Raw genomic sequence first — 25,321 nt, 5'->3', positions numbered from 1 at the left:
ACTAAATTTATGAAAAATAAATAAAACATTTCAATATTACTAATTATAAAATACTTTTAGACAATTAAGCATATATTAGTTTATGTTACTTAATTATTTTATGTAATCATCTAAGAAAATATATAGATATATAAAAATATTTTTATTACTTTGAATTTTTTTGTATTGTTTAAATTATGTTTTAAAAGAAATAATATTTATGTTTCTAATATCAAGATTATCTGTGTAAATTGCTTTTAATGAAATCACATTGTATAGAAATTTATTATTTTCATCTAAGAAAATATAGATATAAAGAAAATATTTTATTAGTTCAAAATTATATTTTATGTTATTTAAAAATATTTTTTAAATGTAATATTACTATGTTGTGAACTTTTCTTTTTTATGAAATCATATTATATATACATATACTTTGTTTTTCAATTCTTTTTTTTTTAACTTTATAAAAAAAATTAATTTTACTATGTATATATTTTCGGATTTTTTTAAAAAGAAAATTAAATAAAATAATAAATAATAGTATTTTAAATGTAAGTTAATTTATTAAGGATATCAGTGTAATTAACCATCGTAAAGTTAACGTGAGAACGACACATAGAAAACTGACTTCTTGTATAATATCACAGAGACATCCCATCCCACACCTTTACAACACACAAGAGACGAACAAAAATCATTACTTATGTGGATCGTCAAGTTCAATTGCATATTTTTAATCTGAGCGTTAGTTTGTAGTCAAGAAAAGCCTTAAACGTTGGGCCTAAACAGAAAATTGATATTAAAATTGACTTTCTCAATCTGTATTACATGAAAAGGATTATAGTTTCATTATTTTTATAAATAAGATTTGTGGTCCTTTTTTGTGCATTTTTATATACAGATTAAAAAATCTCATGAAACTTAAAAGAATTAGTTTCTATCAAATCATTTAACTACTTCCAAAATCTGTTATTTATGTCTTCAGTTAAATTATTTTAAAATCAATTTAATTCTTTTTTTTGAGCAACAAATCAATTTAATTCTTGAATCTAATATCAACTCCTTTGTATATATGTTTCAAGGTGAAGCTATGTTCACTGTGGTTTTGGCGGTTTTGAGGTTTAGTATTGATTCGTGGGTGCATATATATGACAAGAAAGAACCAGATAAAAATTTCACTGCTTTGGGATGACATAGACCTAATGAAGAAGGCTTGTGAAAGCTTCAGTGAGACATACTCAGGAACCATGCTCGATGCTGTTTTGGGGCTCGGATGGCTTGGTTTTAAGGCAATCCATGTGTAGGATAACAAGGAAGCTGAAAAGAGTTTGGATAGTCTGGAGAAAAGGTTGAATACCGTGAGCTGAGACATTGATTACCTCGATTATCAGTGGCACATGGCAAAGATCTATGCTAAGCAACAGTTAACATCTGAGATGAAGGTCTGTACATTTGTTTGGTTTTGTATTTTCTTACCATGCTTAAACAAGATGCTTTTGTATCTGCTGATATGTCACCCTTCTGCATATGTCTCCACCTACTAGACTAATTCCAGTTTTTCTCCGCCATTGATAAGTTGGCTACATGTAACATTTGTTTGGTTTTATATCTTCTTGTTGTGTGGTCGTTTGAGACATTTGTTTGTGGTCTGTCTATGCGGGTGAGGGGAGGAAAAACAAGTGGTGAAACCGTCTAAAGTGGTTTGAGACCTTTTGTCTTGTGAAGTCATGCTTTGGTCTCTTGTGAAATCATGTTTGTTTTTCCTTTGTTATATATTGAAATTTACATAAGCTTTATCATTTTCTTCACTTCTCCATGAACTTTTAAGCTTTCAGAAGTTGTCAAGTCAGAAATACTAAATTTCAAAACAAAACTTTGGCAAAATGGTTTATTAATAATCGTGTGGTCGTGTTATGAAGAATCTTTGTTGTTCTACTTGTCTTACTTTTACAACGATCAGAACTAAAAATGGATAACAATTTGGCTTGAGACAGCCAAGAACTGAAGCGTTTGAACAGAGAGAATGCATATAAAGCTGGTTCGTTTTCAACCTCTGTAGATTCCAAAAGGATCAACAGTCTGCACAGTTTGCCGGGTTTATCGGTTCATTTAGTAACCACATCACCTAAACCGAAAATGACCTAATTCAAATTGGTCTATAAAGTTTTACATAACTAAGTTTTGTAAACCCCCTAAGGTGAACCTTTAAATTCACCAACCAATAGGAATGAGTTATTTTGTATTTGATATCTTTTAAAAAAATATATATATTGTCAAGTTATATTATGTTTTTAAAATAAAAAAATAAAAAAATAAAAAATAGTAGTAATTACAAAAAATATATTTTTAACGTCGTCATTAAAACACTAAACTCTAAATCATAATCTCTAAACTCTAAACCCTAAAGCCTTGGATAAATCTTAAACTCTGAATCAAAAACACCAAACACTAAAACACTCAAGGGTTTAAGATTTAAGATTTACTGTTTAGTGTTTTTTATTTAGATTTTATGGTTTATCCAAGGGTTTAGGGTTTACTCAAGGGTTTAGGGTTTAAGATTTTAGGGTTTAGGGTTTAGTGTTTTGCTGACGACGTTAAAAATATTTTTTAATTTTTTTTTCTTTCTGTAACTACTATTTTTTTATTTTTTTTACATTTTTATTTTTCAAAATATAATATAACTTGACAATATTTTTTTTTTTTAAAAAGATATCAAATTTGAAATAATGAAATCCTATTGGTTGGTGAACCTAGAGGTTCACCCCTTACTATAATATAAAGATTCTGTTCATGAAAAATACTCAAGTTTCATTCAGCAGATAGATTTAAATTGTACCATATAGGATTTTTTTTTATTGAGCCAATGCTAAAGAATGTTCCTATACATGATTCACTAGCTTAGCTTTCATAAGGAGAGACGCTTGAGACTGCAAACGAAGATTGGAGGATGCATACAAGTACAAAGGATCTAGTAATGTTTTGTTACTATAACAATAAAAAGTTGAAAGGCACATTTTAAAAGAAAAGTAATTAAAATCGTTAAAATTCAAATTTAAAATAATAAAACTGTTTAGAACAAAGTAGTAGTTATTTAACAGTTTTACTAAATTACATTAACTGATGAAAAAAAATGCTATCAATTTTTTTTTTCAAAAATATATGAATAAGAAACATATATTTTTTTCTTATAAAAAAATTATAAAAAATATAAAAGTACAAACATGATCAATTTATAGAGTTAAGATACAAAAATCGATTCAAATCATTTAAGAGAAGAGTTGATTACGTATTTAGACACATTTTGTCTTTCTTTTGCACCTAGAGACACAACCTACTTGTAGCACAATTTCTTGTGAGTCCTATAGGATGGTTTGTCAAAAAATCCTTTGAGAGAAACGGGATTGTTTTGTGAAAGGGGATTGGTTTATATAATAAACTGTAAATTTTCTTCTTCTATGTTTTTGAGATCTACGTGTATATATTTGTTTTAATATTTTAATTTTTTACAAAATATAAAGTTGTGTTATGTGGACAGAGTTTCGCTGGACAATGCTATTTGAACGAATAAACTGTGTACAAATGTATTGGGGATGGACTGGTTGTGGACGAGAGAAATATAGATTAAAACTGAGTGGACATAATGACATGTATATATATGTACACAAAATTGGTTAGAATTGAAAGAAGAAAATACACCAGTTAAAGTGTCATTCCAAGAGCCAAAAATGTTACAAAAAATATTGATGAAAGAAGTTTAGACAAGATGAAGATATATGTGTGGACATAGACAAAATCATTGTGGACAGACAGATTGTGGATGCGCATATATTTCATAAAAGAATTGTGGACGAAAGATGTGTTTCCAAGACTAAAATAAAACAATTACTAGTGTTTGCCCTGTGCTAAGCACAAAAATTTTCTTTTCTTACAATAAAATAGAAATTAGTTATACGTGCACATAGTTTACTTGGTAGTTGCTGTAGGTGCTGTCCACAGTACTATTTATTTCTACAATACCAAATTCAGAGCAATCAAGCTTTAAATTTTTTTTTGAAACCACAGCTCTTAAAATAACCTACAGCTGTACAAGTGCTTTGCAGAGCCAAATATCCAAAGCAATTTTTTAGTGCTTTCCATAAAATTCTGCAGCAATAAAATCTAAATCCACAACAAAAAGTCTACATATTTTTTTCTACAACAAAATTTTTAAAGCTACAGCCATTACCAATCGGACCATGTGCGAAACTTGCCGAAAAACTAAACATAGAAATATTAACAGACTTATCATTGATTAACCATAAACATATAAGTAAAGTCAGATTTGTTCAATACAAATATTATTTTAAAGCTTTCTTATTATGTCTTTTGTATTTTCCTGATTCAAACTTGTTATGAGCAATTTATGTCTTTGGATTCTAAAAATCTTCACCTGTATACAATTTTACAAATCAATTATTTTTAAAAAAAATTAACTTACGTTACATGATAGTTTGAGAATATGTGATATTTACTACGTAAGTATGCTGCAAGAATTTGTAAATTTAAATAACATAAATGATAAATTATATACACCATAGATGACTAAAATAAAAATCATCGATCAAATGCTCTAATCAAAATGCCACTGTGAAAGAAATATGTTCTTAATTGACACACCATAGCTTATCATAATTGACACTTACATTGACTGGGGGAATCTGATCTTGAGAATTAGGTACTCCATTCAAAGGTGATTTTGCAGCTCCATATTAGAAGAACAACATGTTTCTTTCATAGCTCGTTTGTTGTTCTAATGCCTGAAAAATATGGTAGAAATGTTTTGAGTATGACAAAAAAGGCTATAGAAATCCCCATATAGAACATTTTAGACACTACATTTTTCACGGTATGTTATCTTTTCGGATTGGTGAAGGAACCCTAAGAACACAAATGCTTGTAGCAGAGATAAAATCTATATCATCCACAACATGAATATCAACAGACTAAAAGTAGTAATGACTCAGGAGGATCAAGTACAAAATAAATCATATAGCAAGATCCAAGAATGGTTTTAAAAATTGTAAAGAGACGTCCGGACTTATATTTATTTTTTCCTCTGTTACTCCTCAGTTCTTCTAGATTGAATCCTCCTAATATCTTTTCTTTTTCTTTTGAATCCTCCTAATATCACAAACCACACTTACATATAAGACATACGACTATGTACAGTTTAGACTTAAGGTCAACTATCAAGCGGTTTAAGTATACTCGGAATGAATTTTACATGTTAGAACATGGTTTGAGATCCATGCGTACAGTGCTAGTATCCATAGAAAAATAACCAAGCACATAAAATATGATCACCCAGAAATGATGAGTTGGAATTCCAACAACTTTCAATCTTTTCATCTCCCATTCTTTTATTGAGAGCTTCAGTTGGGAAACATGAGTATAACCAGTGACATCTATTTGTTTCCTGCAAAAAGGGTACATATATTTTATTTTCTTCACATATGTTTTACGTGAAATTATGTGTAGAAGATGGAATTGAGATGAGAAATGTGTCTAAACCTTTATCAACTGTAACTACTTATAATCCTTGAAGCAAATACATAGAAGAAGAAAAATGACGCAAGATAACCATGGAGAGCTTGCTAGGGAAGACAAAGTACAATTCATCGTGAGTTTTATGATAGAAGAAGTCGATAAATCGTGAAATCAAGGTGGCTTTGGATGAAAAAAAACTCGGTATCTTAGAATGAAAGAGCATAGAACACTCAAGTGATAGTGGGTAGTTATACTTTTTTAAAGCATTTTTGTTTCATTATTATCTTGTCTTAACAATAATTATTCGACAGAATTAAATGTTTGTAGATCACACAATTTGAAAAATCTCACCTTTGAATAAGGGTAATTGTTGATGAAGACAAATGATTATAAGAGTTTTCAAAAGTGCAAGTATTATCTGGTTTTATGATAATTTATAGAGGAGATGGAAAATATGGCAAAATATATAAGCTAATGTAAATTATTTTATTTAGAGAAAAATTAGGAAGTGAGCAGTTGAATATTTTGACCGCAGAGAAATAGGAGATAAAAATAATTTTTTTTATTTAACTTTTCACAAAATTTTGCCCCACGGCAATTCCTGATTCACAAAGTAATTGTGCCTTAATATATAAAGGATAAGAATAGTCACACTACTCAGACACAACCCAAAATCAACTAACCAAATACCCAATAGAAAATTAGATTCAGCTGGAAAAGAGGATGAAAAGCAAACTCCATGCCATATAGAAGAAATAAAATCGTGAAAGATACAGAACCCAACACACAAACTTGAGTATTCTCCAGATCCATTCCACAAACCATTGAAACCAGTAATTCTACCTTTTCAACTAAGGAGAGCTAAATAGAACGAAGAACATGGCGAACGAAGGCGATGATTTCAGTAAATGTTGAGACGGCTAAAAGGTTATATGTTACGGATCTTAAGGAAGAACACAATGAAGACAAAACTCAAAACTTCAATTAACGAGATCTTAGAAATTCAAAAAGGAATCTTGTGGATCTGATTTTGGGTGTTGGGATTCTTCAATCGACGGGATGTCCGCTTGGACATGCTGCCGGAAAGTTGAAATCGGCACCGATATTGTCGTAGATTGGAGATTTGAGGATGTGTCTCAAGGCGATTGAGAAGAAAGTGAGTTTGCGGAGGTTTTCGCCTGCTGTCGAGAAGAAAATGGGGAAAATCTGAAATATTAGAGGGATAAAGATTTAGTTGAATTGCAATTGAGAACAGACTCAGTTCCGTTCCGTTTCATTTAGTTTAGGGTTTATAGTGTCTTTTCTCTGTCTAGAAGTGTGTCGCCAGCTGTTTGTGTCCTAAGATGTAATTGCAAAGTGGAAAAGTGTCCCACGGTGTAAAAAATTCTTAAGAGAAACGCGAGTAGTGCTTTGATTTGGGTCACATGTGTTAAATGGGCCGGATTTGAACTGAAAATACGGTCGAGGGGTTGTTTGTAAAAGTAAATATATTTACCAAAGGAAAGCAGAAGCCCGGTAACTTTACACCCACGTATTCTGCAGAACAAAGATGGTGATGAAGTTTTCGCGCAAGGGATTTTCGCCAAGGTAAGCAAGATTTAATCTTTTATTCCGGATCCTCCCTCCGATTTCTCTATTCGTTATTTTAGTATATTGTATGTGTCGTCCAGATTTGGGGATTTCATCCATTGCCTCTCCCCGTCCATATTCTCCAGGGTAAAGCATGCTTTAGCTGTCTCGAAAATTTATGGATACTGCTTTACAGCGGCCTTTGGTGGTGCTGGATTCCTTCTCGCGCGGTATGTGGTTTGTAAAGTTTTCTTATTATTTATTTTGGTTTCACTAGAAACCTCTTATGAAACCTGTTTGCTTGGTTTCTTCTTCAGGTGGTGTGACAACAAGCCCTGTCTCAAAAGGGGATTCGGGAAAATGAAGCGGTAAATAACCTCAAGGGATTGGGTTAAATTCTTTTTCTTCTTCTTTCTTTCCTATATAATGTTGGGATAAGCTTGAAAGAAGATTGAGAGAAAAGGCAATCCTAATCCTATTTGTGTTGAGATTATAAAGAGATAAAGATAAAGAGATTGTGATATATCTAGATATGATATTACTTATAGGAAAAGGATTGTAAACATCTATATATAAAGATGTCGAGAGAGAGATGAGAGGTATGAGGAATATTGTGATTGTGAGAGCTTAAGTTTTTGAGCTAGTTTTCTTAAGCTAATAAGAAGAGATACATTCTTATAATCTGTGTGTTCTTTACAAAGGTTTACAACAATATATAATTCTTCTTCTCTTTTTCTTTTCAGCTTTTCGTTGAAGGTCTCCAACGTCTGGAAAAAATGGAGGCCAGGAGAGGGAAGTGGACTGCCTCTCTTAAAGAGGAAACAAAGTGATGGTAATTGGTTGGGTCTGTTTGTTTCTGTTTCGTTTTTGTTTTTGATGAACACATTATGTAATAACTACTACTTCATGGTTGTGGCTTTAATTTTATATCTTAAGCTAAGAGAGAGAGAGCAAATTACATTATTTTTGTAACATCAGCGGTATTGTACCTTAGCAATCAAGATTAGCATAGAGCATGTACGCATATTATAAAAGTCAATTGGGGTTTTGGGATCTTGCCATAAAGAATATGATGTAAAAATGCGAAAACAATACAAATGAGCCATCTGCATATAAAGCATGATATATAACACAACTATAAAACTACGAAGATGATAATTGATAAGTCACTATAAAAACGCTCATGGTAGGAGACAAGAGCACACAATCATCGATCTCTCTCTTACATTCATCACTGTAATAACTTTAAACACAAATGACAACTTCATCTGAATCAACTCGCAAGGTTGGTTAGTAAGAAGCCTATTGTAAAGATTCAACAACAATGTTCTCCGCTGACTCATGGTCTGGATATTGTTCCCACTGTGATGATCTTCAGCACTTGGTGCCTCAACCGCGGCACCTTCTTTGCAAGAGACTTGGGGATATCGAGATCATCTTGAGCATTAACAATAACAGAATTATTTATGCTATATAAACGTCACTCTCATAGCATGTATGCTTCCACAATACTTTGATTTGGGTCATTTGTGTATAATGAGCCGGTTTTGGATTCAGAATCTTAGTTGGATACAATCAGATTTAAAGGTAAAATTAGCAAAAATACACTTGAGCATTATTAAGTAATGATTTCATAACAATACAAAATTGAAAAGGCGCATTTTTAAAAAAGTAATTAAAATCGTTAAAATTAAAATTAAAATAAGAAAATTCGTTTAGAACAAAGTAGTATTTATGAATGGCTTTACTAAATTTTCACTATATGAAAAAAATTGCTAAGAAAACAGAGTTTGTTTTCAAGAAATTTTATGGAAACTTAAAAGTACAAACATGATCAATTTGTAGAGTTAAAATACATAGAGGATATATTTATTACAAAAATCGATTCAATGAATTTAAGAGATACTGCTTTGATTTGGGCCACAAGTAAATAAACATTACAAAGGAAAGCAGAAACCCTAGTTTTACACCCAAAGGAAGGACTCAACGGAACAAAAAATGATGATGAAGCACGCGCAAACGATTTTGGCCAAGGTTAAGCAAGAATTATTATTTCATTCCGGATCCCCCTCTCGATTTCTCCCTAATCGTGATTGTAGTATTGTCTGTTTCGTCGAGATATGCAGTATTGTCGGAAAGGGATTTCATCCGTGGCCTCTTCCCCCATGTCCACGAGGGTCAAGCATGCTTGGGAGGAGCAGGACAAATTAGTTCTTGGTTTAGCGTTTCTTGGTGGATGGTTTAGCAAAGCTCTCATAAGTATGGTATTTTTGAATTCATGTGTGGATGTTTCCAACTTTAATTCTCCGGAATTTAACTATATTTTTTTTCCTATTTCCAATGAATGGATGTTTCAGATGTTTACAAGAGAAGAGAGGATTGGTATAGAATACACAGATTCCTCGATGCTGAGAAAAAGCGTATTGAAGAGACACGTGCCCTTATTCAAAAGGTAAGTCAAGTTTGATACATTTCATATTATTATTTTTGGTAATCATATGTTAAACCATTAGTTTTATTTCAGGAAATGAAGAAATTGAAGGAACTGGATGTTTGATGTCTAGGCTACAATTTATTGTCTTTTGTTTTGGGTTGTTTGGTGTTTTATCTGCACTCTCTCTCGTACTACTCTAATGGTGGCTTGCTTCTTGTCTTGTGTTCATTTGGTGTTTTGAAACTGTTTTATTTTCATCCCCTATATATGTTGCCACTTGCAAACCTACGCTACTTTTTTTTTCTACGTCGTTGTATCTCTGACAAAACAATTTTTTTACCATGGTGCTTTGAAAAAAGAATTTCTTTACTTTTCATTTGTGGTTGAACTACAAAATAAGGAGCTACATCCAATGTTTTTAAACCCGACCCGGACACTCAACCGGACGACTTACTGGGTTGCTGGGTCACTGGATCGACCACGGGTGAACCGCGGGTTAATAAATAAATTAATTTTATTATATAATAATATATTAGCTATGTAAATAAAAATATAGAAACTAAAGTTTAATATTTTGTAAATGTTTTTTTAAGAAAGTAAAATAATAGTTTGGATATGTATATATTTTATGTTTAAAAGCATTTAGAAAATACTTAACTTTAGTTTTTATATTTTTATTTTCATTTGACATAAAAAATATCAAAAAATAGTTTAAACTATTTAAAATTTTCTCTAACAAGGTAAGATGTATGACATCTAAAAAAATCAAGACATAAAATTTATAAATATTTAAATAAAAGCAAGAAAATTTATAACAAATCATCAGAAAATTTAAGTGACAAATATCTTTTCTTTAAGACTAAATTTGAGTAATATTAGTTACCAGAATCTGTTGGGATAAGCTTGAAAGAAGATTGAGAGAAAAGGCAATCCTAATCCTATTTGTGTTGAGATTATAAAGAGATAAAGATAAAGAGATTGTGATATATCTAGATATGATATTACTTATAGGAAAAGGATTGTAAACATCTATATATAAAGATGTCGAGAGAGAGATGAGAGGTGTGAGGAATATTGTGATTGTGAGAGCTTAAGTTTTTGAGCTAGTTTTCTTAAGCTAATAAGAAGAGATACATTCTTATAATCTGTGTGTTCTTTACAAAGGTTTACAACAATATATAATTCTTCTTCTCTTTTTCTTTTCAGCTTTTCGTTGAAGGTCTCCAACGTCTGGAAAAAATGGAGGCCAGGAGAGGGAAGTGGACTGCCTCTCTTAAAGAGGAAACAAAGTGATGGTAATTGGTTGGGTCTGTTTGTTTCTGTTTCGTTTTTGTTTTTGATGAACACATTATGTAATAACTACTACTTCATGGTTGTGGCTTTAATTTTATATCTTAAGCTAAGAGAGAGAGAGCAAATTACATTATTTTTGTAACATCAGCGGTATTGTACCTTAGCAATCAAGATTAGCATAGAGCATGTACGCATATTATAAAAGTCAATTGGGGTTTTGGGATCTTGCCATAAAGAATATGATGTAAAAATGCGAAAACAATACAAATGAGCCATCTGCATATAAAGCATGATATATAACACAACTATAAAACTACGAAGATGATAATTGATAAGTCACTATAAAAACGCTCATGGTAGGAGACAAGAGCACACAATCATCGATCTCTCTCTTACATTCATCACTGTAATAACTTTAAACACAAATGACAACTTCATCTGAATCAACTCGCAAGGTTGGTTAGTAAGAAGCCTATTGTAAAGATTCAACAACAATGTTCTCCGCTGACTCATGGTCTGGATATTGTTCCCACTGTGATGATCTTCAGCACTTGGTGCCTCAACCGCGGCACCTTCTTTGCAAGAGACTTGGGGATATCGAGATCATCTTGAGCATTAACAATAACAGAATTATTTATGCTATATAAACGTCACTCTCATAGCATGTATGCTTCCACAATACTTTGATTTGGGTCATTTGTGTATAATGAGCCGGTTTTGGATTCAGAATCTTAGTTGGATACAATCAGATTTAAAGGTAAAATTAGCAAAAATACACTTGAGCATTATTAAGTAATGATTTCATAACAATACAAAATTGAAAAGGCGCATTTTTAAAAAAGTAATTAAAATCGTTAAAATTAAAATTAAAATAAGAAAATTCGTTTAGAACAAAGTAGTATTTATGAATGGCTTTACTAAATTTTCACTATATGAAAAAAATTGCTAAGAAAACAGAGTTTGTTTTCAAGAAATTTTATGGAAACTTAAAAGTACAAACATGATCAATTTGTAGAGTTAAAATACATAGAGGATATATTTATTACAAAAATCGATTCAATGAATTTAAGAGATACTGCTTTGATTTGGGCCACAAGTAAATAAACATTACAAAGGAAAGCAGAAACCCTAGTTTTACACCCAAAGGAAGGACTCAACGGAACAAAAAATGATGATGAAGCACGCGCAAACGATTTTGGCCAAGGTTAAGCAAGAATTATTATTTCATTCCGGATCCCCCTCTCGATTTCTCCCTAATCGTGATTGTAGTATTGTCTGTTTCGTCGAGATATGCAGTATTGTCGGAAAGGGATTTCATCCGTGGCCTCTTCCCCCATGTCCACGAGGGTCAAGCATGCTTGGGAGGAGCAGGACAAATTAGTTCTTGGTTTAGCGTTTCTTGGTGGATGGTTTAGCAAAGCTCTCATAAGTATGGTATTTTTGAATTCATGTGTGGATGTTTCCAACTTTAATTCTCCGGAATTTAACTATATTTTTTTTCCTATTTCCAATGAATGGATGTTTCAGATGTTTACAAGAGAAGAGAGGATTGGTATAGAATACACAGATTCCTCGATGCTGAGAAAAAGCGTATTGAAGAGACACGTGCCCTTATTCAAAAGGTAAGTCAAGTTTGATACATTTCATATTATTATTTTTGGTAATCATATGTTAAACCATTAGTTTTATTTCAGGAAATGAAGAAATTGAAGGAACTGGATGTTTGATGTCTAGGCTACAATTTATTGTCTTTTGTTTTGGGTTGTTTGGTGTTTTATCTGCACTCTCTCTCGTACTACTCTAATGGTGGCTTGCTTCTTGTCTTGTGTTCATTTGGTGTTTTGAAACTGTTTTATTTTCATCCCCTATATATGTTGCCACTTGCAAACCTACGCTACTTTTTTTTTCTACGTCGTTGTATCTCTGACAAAACAATTTTTTTACCATGGTGCTTTGAAAAAAGAATTTCTTTACTTTTCATTTGTGGTTGAACTACAAAATAAGGAGCTACATCCAATGTTTTTAAACCCGACCCGGACACTCAACCGGACGACTTACTGGGTTGCTGGGTCACTGGATCGACTAGAAACTAAAGTTTAATATTTTCTAAATGTTTTTTAAAACATAAACTAATAGTTTGGATATATATATATTTTATGTTTAAAAGCATTTAGAAAATACTTAACTTTAGTTTTTATATTTTTATTTTCATTTGACATACAAAATATCAAAAAATAGTTTAAACTATTTAAAATTTTCTCTAACAAGGTAAGATGTATGACATCTAAAAAAATCAAGACATAAAATTTATAAATATTTAAATGTGTAATGTGAATAATAAATTAAACTTCAAATACAAAATAAACCAAAAGTAAAAGATCATTGTAATAAATTGTCAATAACGAAAATAAACTAACACCAAATCACATCAACTAATTTTGGTTCTCTCTACCATCGTTCATTTCATTTTCTTCAGATGGCATAGTGAAATCTTCATCAAAATCTAAAAATTACAAATATAAAATTGAAAAGGGAAAACCTAACTTTTTTTTTAATCTATCACCTAATTTCTTAATTGGAAATTTATAATATAAAACATAATCTAAAAACATAATTAAAAACTAAAAAAAGAAGTTAAAGTTATTTATTGGTTCAACCGGTGGTTCAACCGGTATCGGATTCCGGGTTTTGCTGGATTTTTACGGGTTTTTGCGGGTTTCTAAATATTGGGTATTTCACAAAACCCAAACCGAATTTTTTCTGGGTCACCGGGTTTACCGGTTAAACCGCGGATCCGGGTCGGGTTTCAAAACAGTGACTACATCACATCATCGAAAAGAAGAAGCAAGTGTTTCATTGTTATCAATCTTACAGTTTCCTACAACAATAATATAAAATTTTTATCAATATAAATCTAGATATCAAATTTTTCTCGGTGTCCATATTTTAAAGATTCTATTACGTATTCGCTATAGATGGAAAGAACAATGTGAAAGAAGATGACAAGGACCTGCAACTATGCTCAACCATACGTAATACTCTTTATATAATTGTTATTGTAATACTATATATAATGAAATTTTGAACTTATTATTGTATAGTTAATAACATCAAATACTTTCACTTTAAAAAAACAAACATCAAATACTGTAGTTTGATCACTACGTAAGGATTCGTCGAATATTAGCGTATGTGTTTTTGTCAATGAAATTTTGTCGAATACTATATATAATGAAATTATGAATACTGTAGTTTGATCACTACGTAAGGATTCGTCACTACGTAAGGATACGTAGTTTGATCACTACGTAATTTTGAATACTGTAGTTTGAAATTTTGTCGAATACTACATCAAATACTGTAGTTTGATACCTACGTAAGGATTCGTCGAATACTATATATAATGAAATTTTGAACTTATTATTGTATAGTTAATAACATTGAATATTAGTCGAATACTAGTTTACTAATACATTTATTTTTTCTGTATTCATATAGGAAACTTACACACTAGGATGATGATTTTGGCAATTTTTTGGAAAAGAAGGAAATATCATAAAAACCTAATAGATTTGACTCGTGCAAGGCACGGGAGTAATACTAGTTAATCATAAATTTGGAACCAAGATCCTCAATCTCGAAAACCCTAGACTCTCCAATTCGACGAGGACAAAAGAAGATGTTGCGTTTCCTGGGAAACACATTGGCTAAGGTAATCGATAGATCTTGTCTCTCTTGCTGTGTTTGATTTTATTTTGCTTTTGTCTCTGTTCACTGAGGTTGAATTGAACGAATAAATATGCAGTCCAGTGGCAAGGGGAGGCTACAGTATCGTGATTTTTCATCCGCGAGTGATCAGAAAGGTATCTCATTTATTGGCATATCAAAATCTCTCCTTCAATCAATTTTTTTTTTTGTTTCTAATTTTTGTTGGAATCAACTTTTTTTGTTTGTTTATTTGTTAGCTGTCTCGAAATTTTATGGATACTGCTTTAAAACGGTATTTGGTGGCGCTGGATTCCTGCTCGGTATGTGGTTTGTAAGCTTTTTTTTTTAATTATTATTATTATTATTTATTTTGGTTTCAATAGAAACAATCTTCTTCATAAAACTCTGTTTGTTTGGTTTTTCTTCAGCTTGTGTGACAACAAGCCCCGTCTCAAAGGGACTTCGGCAACTTGAACAGGTAAATAGCGTGGTTAAACTGTTAAAAGTCTTTTCTTCTTTCTTTCTTTCTAATCTTCCCTATATAATTCCTCTTCTCGTTTTTTTGTCAGGTTTACATCGAAGAAATGCCAAATGCGGATGAAATAGAGGCCAGGGTGGCCGAGTTGATTACCTTGAGAGAGGAATTAATGAAGTGATGGTATTTGGTTGGGTCTGTCTGCTTGTTTCTGTTCTGTCTTTGTTTGCTGTCGTTTTTGAACATTATCTGCCAATCAATGTAATGACTTACTTCATGATTGTGTTATATGTGGGCTTAGATAAAGATCCAAACCCTTTAAATCCTTTCCTAAGTACAAAGCTGAGAGATGGAGAGAGATTGGCAATCCAACTAGGTACTTGTATAAATCGTCTCCCGTCAGTTCCCGTTAGGGATGTTAAAATGATAAAACCCAACCCATTTAAACCCACCCCGTTTAAGACCCACCCCATTTAAAATTCATATCCGTTTAGATCCACAAATTTTTAATTGTTTTAACAAAAATTAAATGAAACAAATAAAAAAAATTAACGGATTTTTATTATATAAACGCAAATTAAATTGTTCTGGTAAAACCGTAAAATCGAGTTTTCTTCTAAAACCGCAAAATTGATTTTTTCCGCTAATACCGCAAAATCAAGTTTTTTCACCAAAACCGTAAAATCAGATTTTCCCGCCAAAACCGTAAAATCAAGTTTTTCCACTAAACCGTAAAATCGAGTTTTCCAGCCAAAACCGTAAAATCAAGTTTTCCCTCCAAAACGCAAAATCGAGTTTTCTCGCCAAATCGCAAAATCAGATTTTCCCGCCAAAACCCGTAAAAATTGAGTTTTCCCGCCAAAACCGTAAAATCACGTTTTTCCGCTAAAACCGTAAAATCGAGTTTTTCCGCCAAAACCGTAAAATCAAGTTTTTCCTCCAAAATGCAAAAACGAGTTTTCTCGCCAAATCCGTAAAAATTGAGTTTTCCTGCCAAAATTGTAAAATCGAGTTTTCCCGTCAAAATCGTAAAACCGAGTTTTCTTGCCAAAATGCAAAACTGAATTTTTCCGCCAAAACCGTAAAATCGAGTTTTCTCGCCAAAACCGTAAAAATCGAGTTCCCCCCCCCCCAAACCGTAAAATCGAGTTTTCTTGCCAAAACGCAAAATCGAGTTTTCCCGCCAAAACCGTAAAATCGAGTTTTCTCGCCAAATCACAAAATCAGATTTTTCCGCCAAAACCGTAAAAATTGAGTTTTCTCGCTAAAACCGTAAAATCGAGTTTTTCGCCAAAACTATACAATCAGATTTTCCTAAAAAAATAATTAATTAATTCTATTAAGTTAAATGAGTTAACAGAGTCTCTACTAATTTTAAGTAGAATCCATTTAATAAATGAGTCTTAACAAAACTACACATTTAAAACTCATTTAACTAAATGGGTCTAAATGGACATTTTTTTTTAAATCCATTAAAAACCAGCTAACAAAACCCATTATAAGACCATCATTATCCTTCTTAGTTTTTAAAAAAAAAAAAAAAAAAAAAAATTAAAAGCAAACCAATCGCGGGCCGCCACGAGTCAGTGGGGCCCGCGAACAGTGTAAGAAACTCACTAAAATCGGTTCTTAATTAGTTGTTTTTGTAACCGATCCTTAAGGGTTTTGTGGGGGCCTACGCACTAAGAAACTCACTAAAGATCCCAGATAATCATAGTCTAACATCGCTGGTTCCCGTAGTCGATTCCGCATCGACATATACGCACAATAGTAGTATATCCTCGCTTTTTATTAACCGCGTACCGAGACACTCCACCTACGATCTCGCCCGCTCTGTCTTCCTCCATTCGCCGTCAATGGTTCTCTCCGAGTGGTTCTAGTTTTGTTCGTCCGAGATGTTACGTGATTTTCTGTTTGCCGAAGACAACCAGACAAATGTCGTTTTACGTGATTTTCTGTTTTTTTCATTTTCCCTTCATAATTTGTCTCTTTTTTTTTTTTTTGGTAAACATCTCTATTTGGTCGTATTCACAAGTATTTTAACATCAAGAACTTGTTAAATTTAAGTCGTGATATGTTGGTAACAGTCGGTAACACGTGATGCAAATACAAAACAGCAATATACGAGATAAAACAAGCAGTATATACAATTATAACAAAAAGTCAAAACAATCATAATACGTAGTAAAAATTGTAACGATTGCGTAAACAAAGTTGTAACACAATCATTCTCTTATTTTGTCGCTTTCTTGGCTCATCATTACAGACTTTGGCACTCTAATAATACTTCCTCCATTGCCACCTTGAAGGTGAGTGTTATTCAGCTTCCTCTTGTTCATTTCTGCGTACATGTCTTCTATCATCGGCTTCCATAGCCTTACCCGCGCATTTATAAACCAGTTTGATACCTTTCATCACACACAAACAAAACAAACAAGAGACACTTATTTCACTTGCTATTTGGATTTGAGTAACAAAACATACGTGCGTCTAAAGTCAAAACATACCTGACTTCTTTTCAACCCACTTCGTATAGCAAGAAGATGTTTCTCTGAATCTTTCGGGTAACTATACCCAAAGAGAATACAACAATATCATTTGCTTAGCTAACAAATGTCATCACAAAGTATAGACTTAAGAAAGAGTTAATTCTTACGGGTGAAGAAAGTTTTGGAACATCCATGTACGTAGAACCAAGACTGATTTCTCAGGCAAACCTCGTTGCGGTCTCCAAACCTGATGGTTCTTACGTTTTAGCTGCTGAAGAAGGCAATGCTGGTGGAAGATTGAGTCTTCTTGAGACTTCTCTTTGCCTCTCTCTAAAACCCGATCCCATCATGAGTATCTTCTTGCTGATTCTCTCTCTCAGGTTCTTGTATATGTAGGAGATAGTTTGGAGTGCAAACCTGGTGTGTAGCTGAGGATCTAACTCGGTTGCTGCATGGAACGCTGATACAACCGTATGTATCTCGTCAACGCAATGACTATATCGATCATCCACCAGAAGACATTCATCAACTCGAAAAAACTTTCAGTAAATCCTTTCTTAGCTTATGTAACAATGTCTGAATATGCATACCATTTGAAGAAGATCCAAGAGATGGGTTTTCTTTGCTTCTAATGCTTGTCTTTGCGAACCGCCATCAAGAAACTCGTTTAGATTCTCATAACATGAAGTAAAGGCTGAGTTTGTACCCTCTGACTCGGTTCCTCGAGATGAGAAGTAGCATTTCCGTTGAGGGAGTATGTGGCGAAATGAGATAGTATTTCTTGAACAGAGTGAAGGTACTTTGAGCCAAATATGACTTGAGAGACGTTATTAGAAACGTCTTTGGTGCTGGAAGAAGCTTCTCTGAGGTTCCTCTAGTAGATTCAGTAGCAGCACAAAGACTTATCTCCGAGCACTCATCAGAAACATCTGTGGCATGAAACCACCGAATGTAGATATTATTGGTTCACTAAGACCAACAACACCTTCTACGCAGAGCCGGTCCTAGAGGTGTGGGGGCCCTATTCAAATTTCTTTTTAATTTAAAATTAAAGATATTTTTAGTGATTTTTAGTAAAAACTAATGTAAATTTCTTTAAAATATAAAGTTTGAAGTTTACTAACATAAAAATATATATTTATTTTAATTATATTATTAAACTTGTACATATTATATAACATAGAATACATTAACAATTTTATTATTATATAAACTATTTCTTACTTTATATATTTAGCACTATTTAATACAATAAATACACCTATATATACAAATAATTTTTTTTTAAAAGGGGCCACACCAAATGGGGGCCATTAGGGCTGTTAACTGGGCGGCCCAACACCCAAATGGGTTTGTCCAGTTGAGCATATATTTTTATGGATCCAAAACATCCACACCCATATTTAGCCTACACCCAATAATACCCAAACTCAATTTCACTCAACTAGACAGTCTAAGCCCGTCTAATTATAAGTAAATCTGTTTAAACTCAATCTAAGTCTAATTTTAATGTCGTTGAAAATTTATAAATACAAATATGATGTAAAATAAATTCAATAGATTTCAATTTTTGATAACTGTGTTTTATGTAAAAAAAATTATCACTCTCTCTTTTATATAAAAAAAATTATAACTCTCTGTTTTATGTAAAAAAAAATTATAACTTTGTTTTATATATATAAGGGAAAAATACCCTAGGATAGCACAAAAAAAATTTATGTCGCAAATATAGATCCTAAGGATCAAAATGACCAAAATATTTCATTAAAGAAGTAAATATACACTTATACCCCTAGAGTTAACTAATCCAAACCTTAGAGTTTAGAGTTAAGGGGTGGTGATTTGGGATTGAGATTTAAAATTTTATAAAAAAAAATAAATATTAAAAATTTGAAAATAAAATTTTTTTAAAATAGTTTCAAAATGTATTTTCGAATTACAAAAGAAAATTTGAAAAAAAAAAATTTTAAATTTTTTTTTAAAAAAAATGTTTTTATAAAAAAGTTCGAATTTAAAAACATATAATCTAAAACTATATAAATTTTTTTTTAATTTTTTTAATTTTTTAATTTTTAATTTCTTTTTTAGTTTTTTATATATCTAGAGTATTATGGTCCTTTTACTTATTAAATGAAATATTTTGGTCATTTTCCTCCTTGTGGTCTATTTTTGTGATCAAAACTTGAAAATGGTCTATTTAGGAGAATTGCTCTTTATATAATGGAGAAATCTGGTTTAGACCGAAGAAATCAAGTCACAAAATCGCAGATGAATCGTATAATTGATTTTTCAATTTTCTCTCAATATTAAAAAACTTATTTTTTTAATGGGTTAATCCATTATGCAATTGGATTGGTCCAACTTGTCCATGGGCAAATTTGGTGTTCAGCCCAACTGGACCATGAAATACATGGGCATCCAACCAATTGAGAGCCCTAGACCCATTCAAATGTTTCGAACGCATACCCACAAGCCCGGCTCCGCTTCTACGTATGGATATGCATGAAACTAACTGTTTTACGTTAAGCCAAATATAACCTAGAAGACGTTATTAGACATGTCTGAAACATGTTCTACAGCATCGACAAGAGAGCCATACACACCTTGAGGACAGTTATCAGGATTCGGTTTGTCGGGAAAGTACAGAACATCCAAAGTGAAGAGCTTCTGCCTTATCGGCCAATCATGAGTTGGTCTCACGGATGCCCTGCGGTATATGAGAATCTAAAGAGCGATATAGCATTTTCAGGATGGGGCTAGAGGAGAACTGTTCTGTGGAAAATGAACTTACCACCCTCAAGATTCAATTTTTCATTACCTTATGAAAACAAATTTGCAATATAATTTTTTTTGAAAATAATATGATAAGAAAACAGAGATTTTTTCTTTTAAAAAAGAAGAAATTCTAAAAAAAAACATGATCAATTTGTAGAATTATAAAATACATAAAAGATATATTTATTACAAAAATTGATTCAAATCATTTAAGGAAACACGAGGCCTGTGCAATATGGTAAAACCGAACTATACCGAACCGAACCGAACCGAAATAGAAAATATGGTATGGTTTTGGTATATACCATATAAACCTAATGGATATGATTTTATAAAAACCGTAGGATTTGGATATGGTTTGGTTTATAACCGATTAAACCGAATAACCGAATAAAACCGATCAAAAGTAAAAACATGTAAATATGTACATATTTTATAACGTCACATGAAAAATATATTTGTTATATAAGTTATTCTTTAGTTAATAATTATTACCATATTTTTATAGTAATAAAGAATCATAATTTGAAAAACACTTAAAATATAATTAAATAACAATTCATCATAACTGAGAACTGAAGCTTCTTATTTTCTTAATCTTCTTCTTTTAATCATTTTGCTTTCCTTTAGCATTGATTAAATTGAAGCGAACGTTATAAATTTGATGGATAATAACTAGAAAAAATTCTTCACAATTTTTTTCTTATTTATAAACGAACAGAGTTTCATTCGATGAAGCATGAATTTGATGAACACTGAATATGGAAGAGTAGAAACATTTTCTTTCATACTTCCCTTTTTTTTTTCAAAATTTTGAGCTTTGATTTTTCTAGATTTGATTATTCCATTTGTAGGTATAAGCGTTTTTATTTTTTTGTTCTTTTATTTTAAAATATAATATATTTTTAATAAATGACTGCGATGATAATATGACTTTAAAATTTATATAATATGATCTCAAACTAAATAATTATGTTTTGGTATAAAACCGAATAAACCGAAAACCGGCGGTTTATAAACCGAACCGAACCGAAGTAAATGTGGATTTAGAATGGTAGTTATATTTTACTAACCGAAATACCGAAAACCCGAAAAAACCGAACCGAAACCGAACCGATATCCTGATTGAACACCCCTAAGAGTAGTGCTTTGATTTGGGCCACAAGTAAATAAACTAACAAAGGAAAGCAGAAGCCCTAATTTTACACCCAAAGGAAGCCACTCAGCGGAACAAAGCAGGCGCAAACGATTTTGGTCAAGGTTAAGCTAAGAATTATTCTTTTATACCGGATCCCCCTCTCGATTTCTCTGTATTCGTGATTGTAGTCTTGTCTGTGTCGTCGAGATATGCAGTATTGTCGGAAAGGGATCTCATCCATCGCCTCTTCCCCCATGTCCACGAGGGTCAAGCATGCTTGGGAGGAGCAGGACAAATTAGTTCTTGGTTTAGCGTTCATTGGTGGATGGTTCGTCAAAGCTAACATAAGTATGGTTCTTTGAATTATGTCTCCAACATTAATTCTCTAGAATGTAACTATTTCTCTTTCCTGTTTCCAATGAATGAATGTTTCAGATGTTCTCAAGCGAAGAGAGGATTGGTACAGAGTTCACAGATTTATTGATGATGAGAAGAAGCGTCTTGAAGGGAAACGTGCCCGTATTGAAAAGGTAAGTCAAGTTTGATACATTTTATTATTATTTGGTAAAATCTTATGTTGAAACCAATTGTTTTATTTCATGAATGGCCGGAACTGGATGATAATGTCTAGGCGACAATTGATTGTCTTTTGTGTTGGCTTGTTTGGTGTTTTATCCACACTCTCGTACTAATTTAGTGGTGGCGTGCTTCTTGTCTTGTGTTCGTTTGGTGTTTTTAAACTGTTTTTTTTTTGTTCATCTCCTATATGTTTCAAACCTACTCTTCTTTCTTTTCTACGTTGTATCTCTGACAAACAAAATTTATACCATGGTGCTCTCAGACAAAAAAAATTTATTTACTTTTCATTTGTGGCTGACTTACAAAATAAGGAGCTACATGACATTATCAAAAGGAAGAATTAAGAGCATGATTATTAGGGGGTTCTTAGAGTGAGGTTCTTAACAGAATATAAGAACCCGTCCCTTAACTTTTAACTAAAAAAAGCTAAGAACCAGTTCTTAAATAAGAGTTTTAAGAACCCTCCAATAATAATGCTCTAAGGGTTTCATTGGTTTTTTCCGACAACAATGATATGAAATTTACGTTCACATACATTATACGTTTATCCATGTACAACCATAATCAATATAACGTTTTATATGGCTTATATTAATATAAATCTAGATATCAATTTTTCTCTGTTTTCCTCGATTATATTTTAAACATTCTACTCTTTATATTATTGTTATTGTAATACCCTATATAATAAAATTTGAAACTTATTGTTGTATAGTGGATAACGTCAAATAGTCTGATCACTAAATAAGGGTTTGTCGAATATTATTGCCTATGTGTTTTTGTGGAATAATATTTTAAAAATCTACTAGATTCGAGCCGTGTATAGCACGGAAGTAACACTTTTTAATAATAAATTTGGAACTAAGATCCCTAATCTTGAAACCCTAGGCTCTCCAATTCGACGAGGACAAAAGAAGATGTTGCCGTTCCTGGGAAACACCTTGGCTAAGGTAATCCAGAGAGATCTTTGTCTCTGGGTGTGTTTGATTTTAATTTTGCTTTTGTCTCTGTTCACTGAGGATGAATGAATAAATATGCAGTCTTGCCGCAAGGGGAGGCTGCAGTGTCGTGATTTTTCATCCGGGAGTGAGAAAGGTATCTCATTATTTATTGGCATATCAATATCTCTCCTCAAGTCAAATTTTTTGTTTCTAATTCTCGTTGGAATCAACTTTTTGTTTGTTAGCTGTCTCGAAAGTTTATCGATACTGCTTCACAGCGGTCTTTGGTGGTGCTGGATTCCTGCTCGGTATGTGGTTTGTAATCTCTAAATATATATATATATATATATATATATATATAGATTTTTTGGGTTCACTAAAAACCGTCTTCGTCAGGTGGTGTGACAACAAGCCCCGTCTCTAAGGGGCTTCGGGAATATGAAGATGTAAATAACCTCAAGGGATTGGGTTAAAGTCTTTTTCTTCTTCTTCTTTCTTTCCTATATAAGTCTTCTTCTCATTTTATTTTCAGCGCTTCGTTAAAGGTCTCCAACGTTTGGAAATAATGGAGGCCAGGAGGGGCAAGTGGACTTCCTCTCTTAAAGAGGAAACCAAGTGACGGTAATTGGTTGCGTCTGTTTGCAGCCGTTGATGAACACATTATCTGCCAATCACTGTAATAACTACTTCATGGTTGTGTCTTATAATATTTTATGTTTCTGTTATATGTGGGGCTTAGATTGTGGCTAGAGGAGAATTGTTTTGTAGAAAATGAACTTTCCACCCTTAAGATTAGGTTTTGTGCTCTGGAATGTTTAGCTTCCTGAGCCGCTGCACGGAATAGAAGTGTGAGGTCCGCCCGACCAGATGATTTAGTAGCTCTGACAATCCTCTCATAGAAGCAATAGCAGAGTTGGCATTGTTGGTGAAATCCTTTCTAAGCTGAAACACAAAAGTCCTCGAGCTTTCATTTAGAGAAATGTATAATCTAAGCAATAAGTTTCTTTCTCACACAACCTGTCACTAGATGGAAAAGACACTTAAATTTCAATTTAGATGACACAGGTCAGCATTGGAGCTTATGTTATGCATCAAATGTGATTCTCTCTGCCCATTTAGAGACTATAACTAGAACACCATCATCAAGTAACAAGATTGTCAAGTATCAATCAGATAAAGATTGTTTAGAAAAACAGAACTTCACCACAAACACGCATCAGAGATGGCCACAACAGAGAACCTCCCAAGCAATTGCAAACCTCCAAGGAGCATAACTACATAGCTTTGATTTCGTAAAACGCGTAAAACAGACATTAAAACGATGTGTTTCGTAAGTTTGGCCGAAGACAATCAATTAAACGACGTCCTTTTTGTTTTTCCATTTTTTAATCCAAGAGCATCTCCAAAAGAAACTCTATAACTCCAAATATAGAGTTTTTTGCTCTTCAAAAAGAAACTTCAAAACTTCAAATTTTTTAAGAGTGAAACTCTAAATATAGAGTTTCACTTTTCAAAACTTCAAATTTGAAGTTTCATCTTTTTATTTGCATTTTGGTCCTTACAATTATACATCATATTTATAATTCTTAAATATTTTTTTGTTTATTGTTTTAATCCTTAAAACTTTTATATCTCATAAATATTCAAATTTGTTTTATAAATTTAAGTTTTACACATGAAATTAAATAAAAATTTTAAAACAAGATTTATAATATTTTAAAACTAGAATTAAACAACAAGAATATTACAAAAAACCATAATAAAAACTTATTAAAAAGACACATGAAGACATAATTATTACTCAAGTTTAAATATTATAGCAACACTAATAGTCTGGTAAATTTGCTCCAGAACCTCTCAAATCCCCAAAATATTGCCCAAACAAATTTTGTATAACCGAAGATGATTGTTGTTGTTGCTCTTGACACTTTTTTCGTACGATTCTTTGTTCAAATCGAATGTATTCACGAATATTAACATCATCGATAGAAGCTAAGTTTTTTAACAATATTTTATTTTCCTCTTTTACTTCTTTAAAAGCTAACATTTTTGCTTCATTTTGCAGTCGTAATTCAATCACCCCATAACCTTTTTCCATGCTTGTTGTACTTTCATTTAAAAGATCAAGGATTTTTTTCGTTTGATGATATCAAACTATCAGTGGGTATATTATGAGAATATCCGATTTCAACAATTTTTGGCTCGTAATCTACAAATAAAAAATAAAGAGAATCATTTATTACTTCGACATGCACTAGTTGATCATATATGAGAGCATTACGGAAATAATTTTATGGAATAATGTACTATTTGCTTGCAGTTTAATATTTAATTATGTACTTTTATTTATAATTTTATGTTTTAGTGTAAGATTTTTTAATTAATATTTATGTAATATTTATATATATGTAC

General features: G+C 32.0%; 2 protein-coding genes, 2 long non-coding RNA genes and 1 pseudogene across 5 annotated transcripts; 3 read left to right on the top strand and 2 right to left on the bottom strand.

Annotated features, from left to right (window-relative positions):
* Positions 1 to 6,555: 6,555 nt before the first annotated feature.
* Positions 6,556 to 24,994, bottom strand: LOC106329054. Its single transcript, XM_013767632.1, is given in 9 exon segments — positions 6,556 to 6,714; positions 8,304 to 8,473; positions 8,476 to 8,514; positions 11,377 to 11,402; positions 14,235 to 14,270; positions 19,998 to 20,200; positions 23,694 to 23,789; positions 23,792 to 23,897; positions 24,990 to 24,994. Coding segments are annotated over 9 exon segments (840 nt in total).
* LOC106323433 lies at positions 9,016 to 9,467 on the top strand. The gene is made up of 2 exons (XR_001266677.1): positions 9,016 to 9,336; positions 9,435 to 9,467. It is a non-coding gene; the product is annotated as an uncharacterized LOC106323433 (long non-coding RNA).
* Positions 11,913 to 12,364, top strand: LOC106323427. Its single transcript, XR_001266676.1, has 2 exons — positions 11,913 to 12,233; positions 12,332 to 12,364. It is a non-coding gene; the product is annotated as an uncharacterized LOC106323427 (long non-coding RNA).
* LOC106328351 lies at positions 17,213 to 18,877 on the bottom strand (annotated as a pseudogene).
* LOC106323407 lies at positions 21,566 to 23,636 on the top strand. 2 transcript variants are annotated; one of them, XM_013761548.1, is made up of 7 exons: positions 21,568 to 21,737; positions 21,825 to 21,919; positions 22,857 to 22,918; positions 23,009 to 23,063; positions 23,155 to 23,217; positions 23,306 to 23,355; positions 23,442 to 23,636. In XM_013761548.1, exons 1-6 carry the CDS (start codon positions 21,599 to 21,601, stop codon positions 23,312 to 23,314), a joined length of 423 nt encoding a protein of 140 aa, XP_013617002.1. In that variant the 5' UTR covers positions 21,568 to 21,598; the 3' UTR covers positions 23,315 to 23,355; positions 23,442 to 23,636. The 2 variants fall into 2 exon arrangements, with proteins under 2 accessions (XP_013616996.1, XP_013617002.1); XM_013761542.1 differs by lacking the exon at positions 23,306 to 23,355 and having other exon boundaries at positions 21,566 to 21,737; positions 23,442 to 23,630.
* Positions 24,995 to 25,321: the final 327 nt, after the last annotated feature.

This window comes from Brassica oleracea, chromosome C1, assembly GCF_000695525.1.
Source record: "Brassica oleracea var. oleracea cultivar TO1000 chromosome C1, BOL, whole genome shotgun sequence".
Lineage (NCBI taxonomy): Eukaryota > Viridiplantae > Streptophyta > Magnoliopsida > Brassicales > Brassicaceae > Brassica > Brassica oleracea.
Note: the sequence above shows the minus strand (reverse complement) of the source record. Positions and strands in the feature narration are given on the sequence as shown.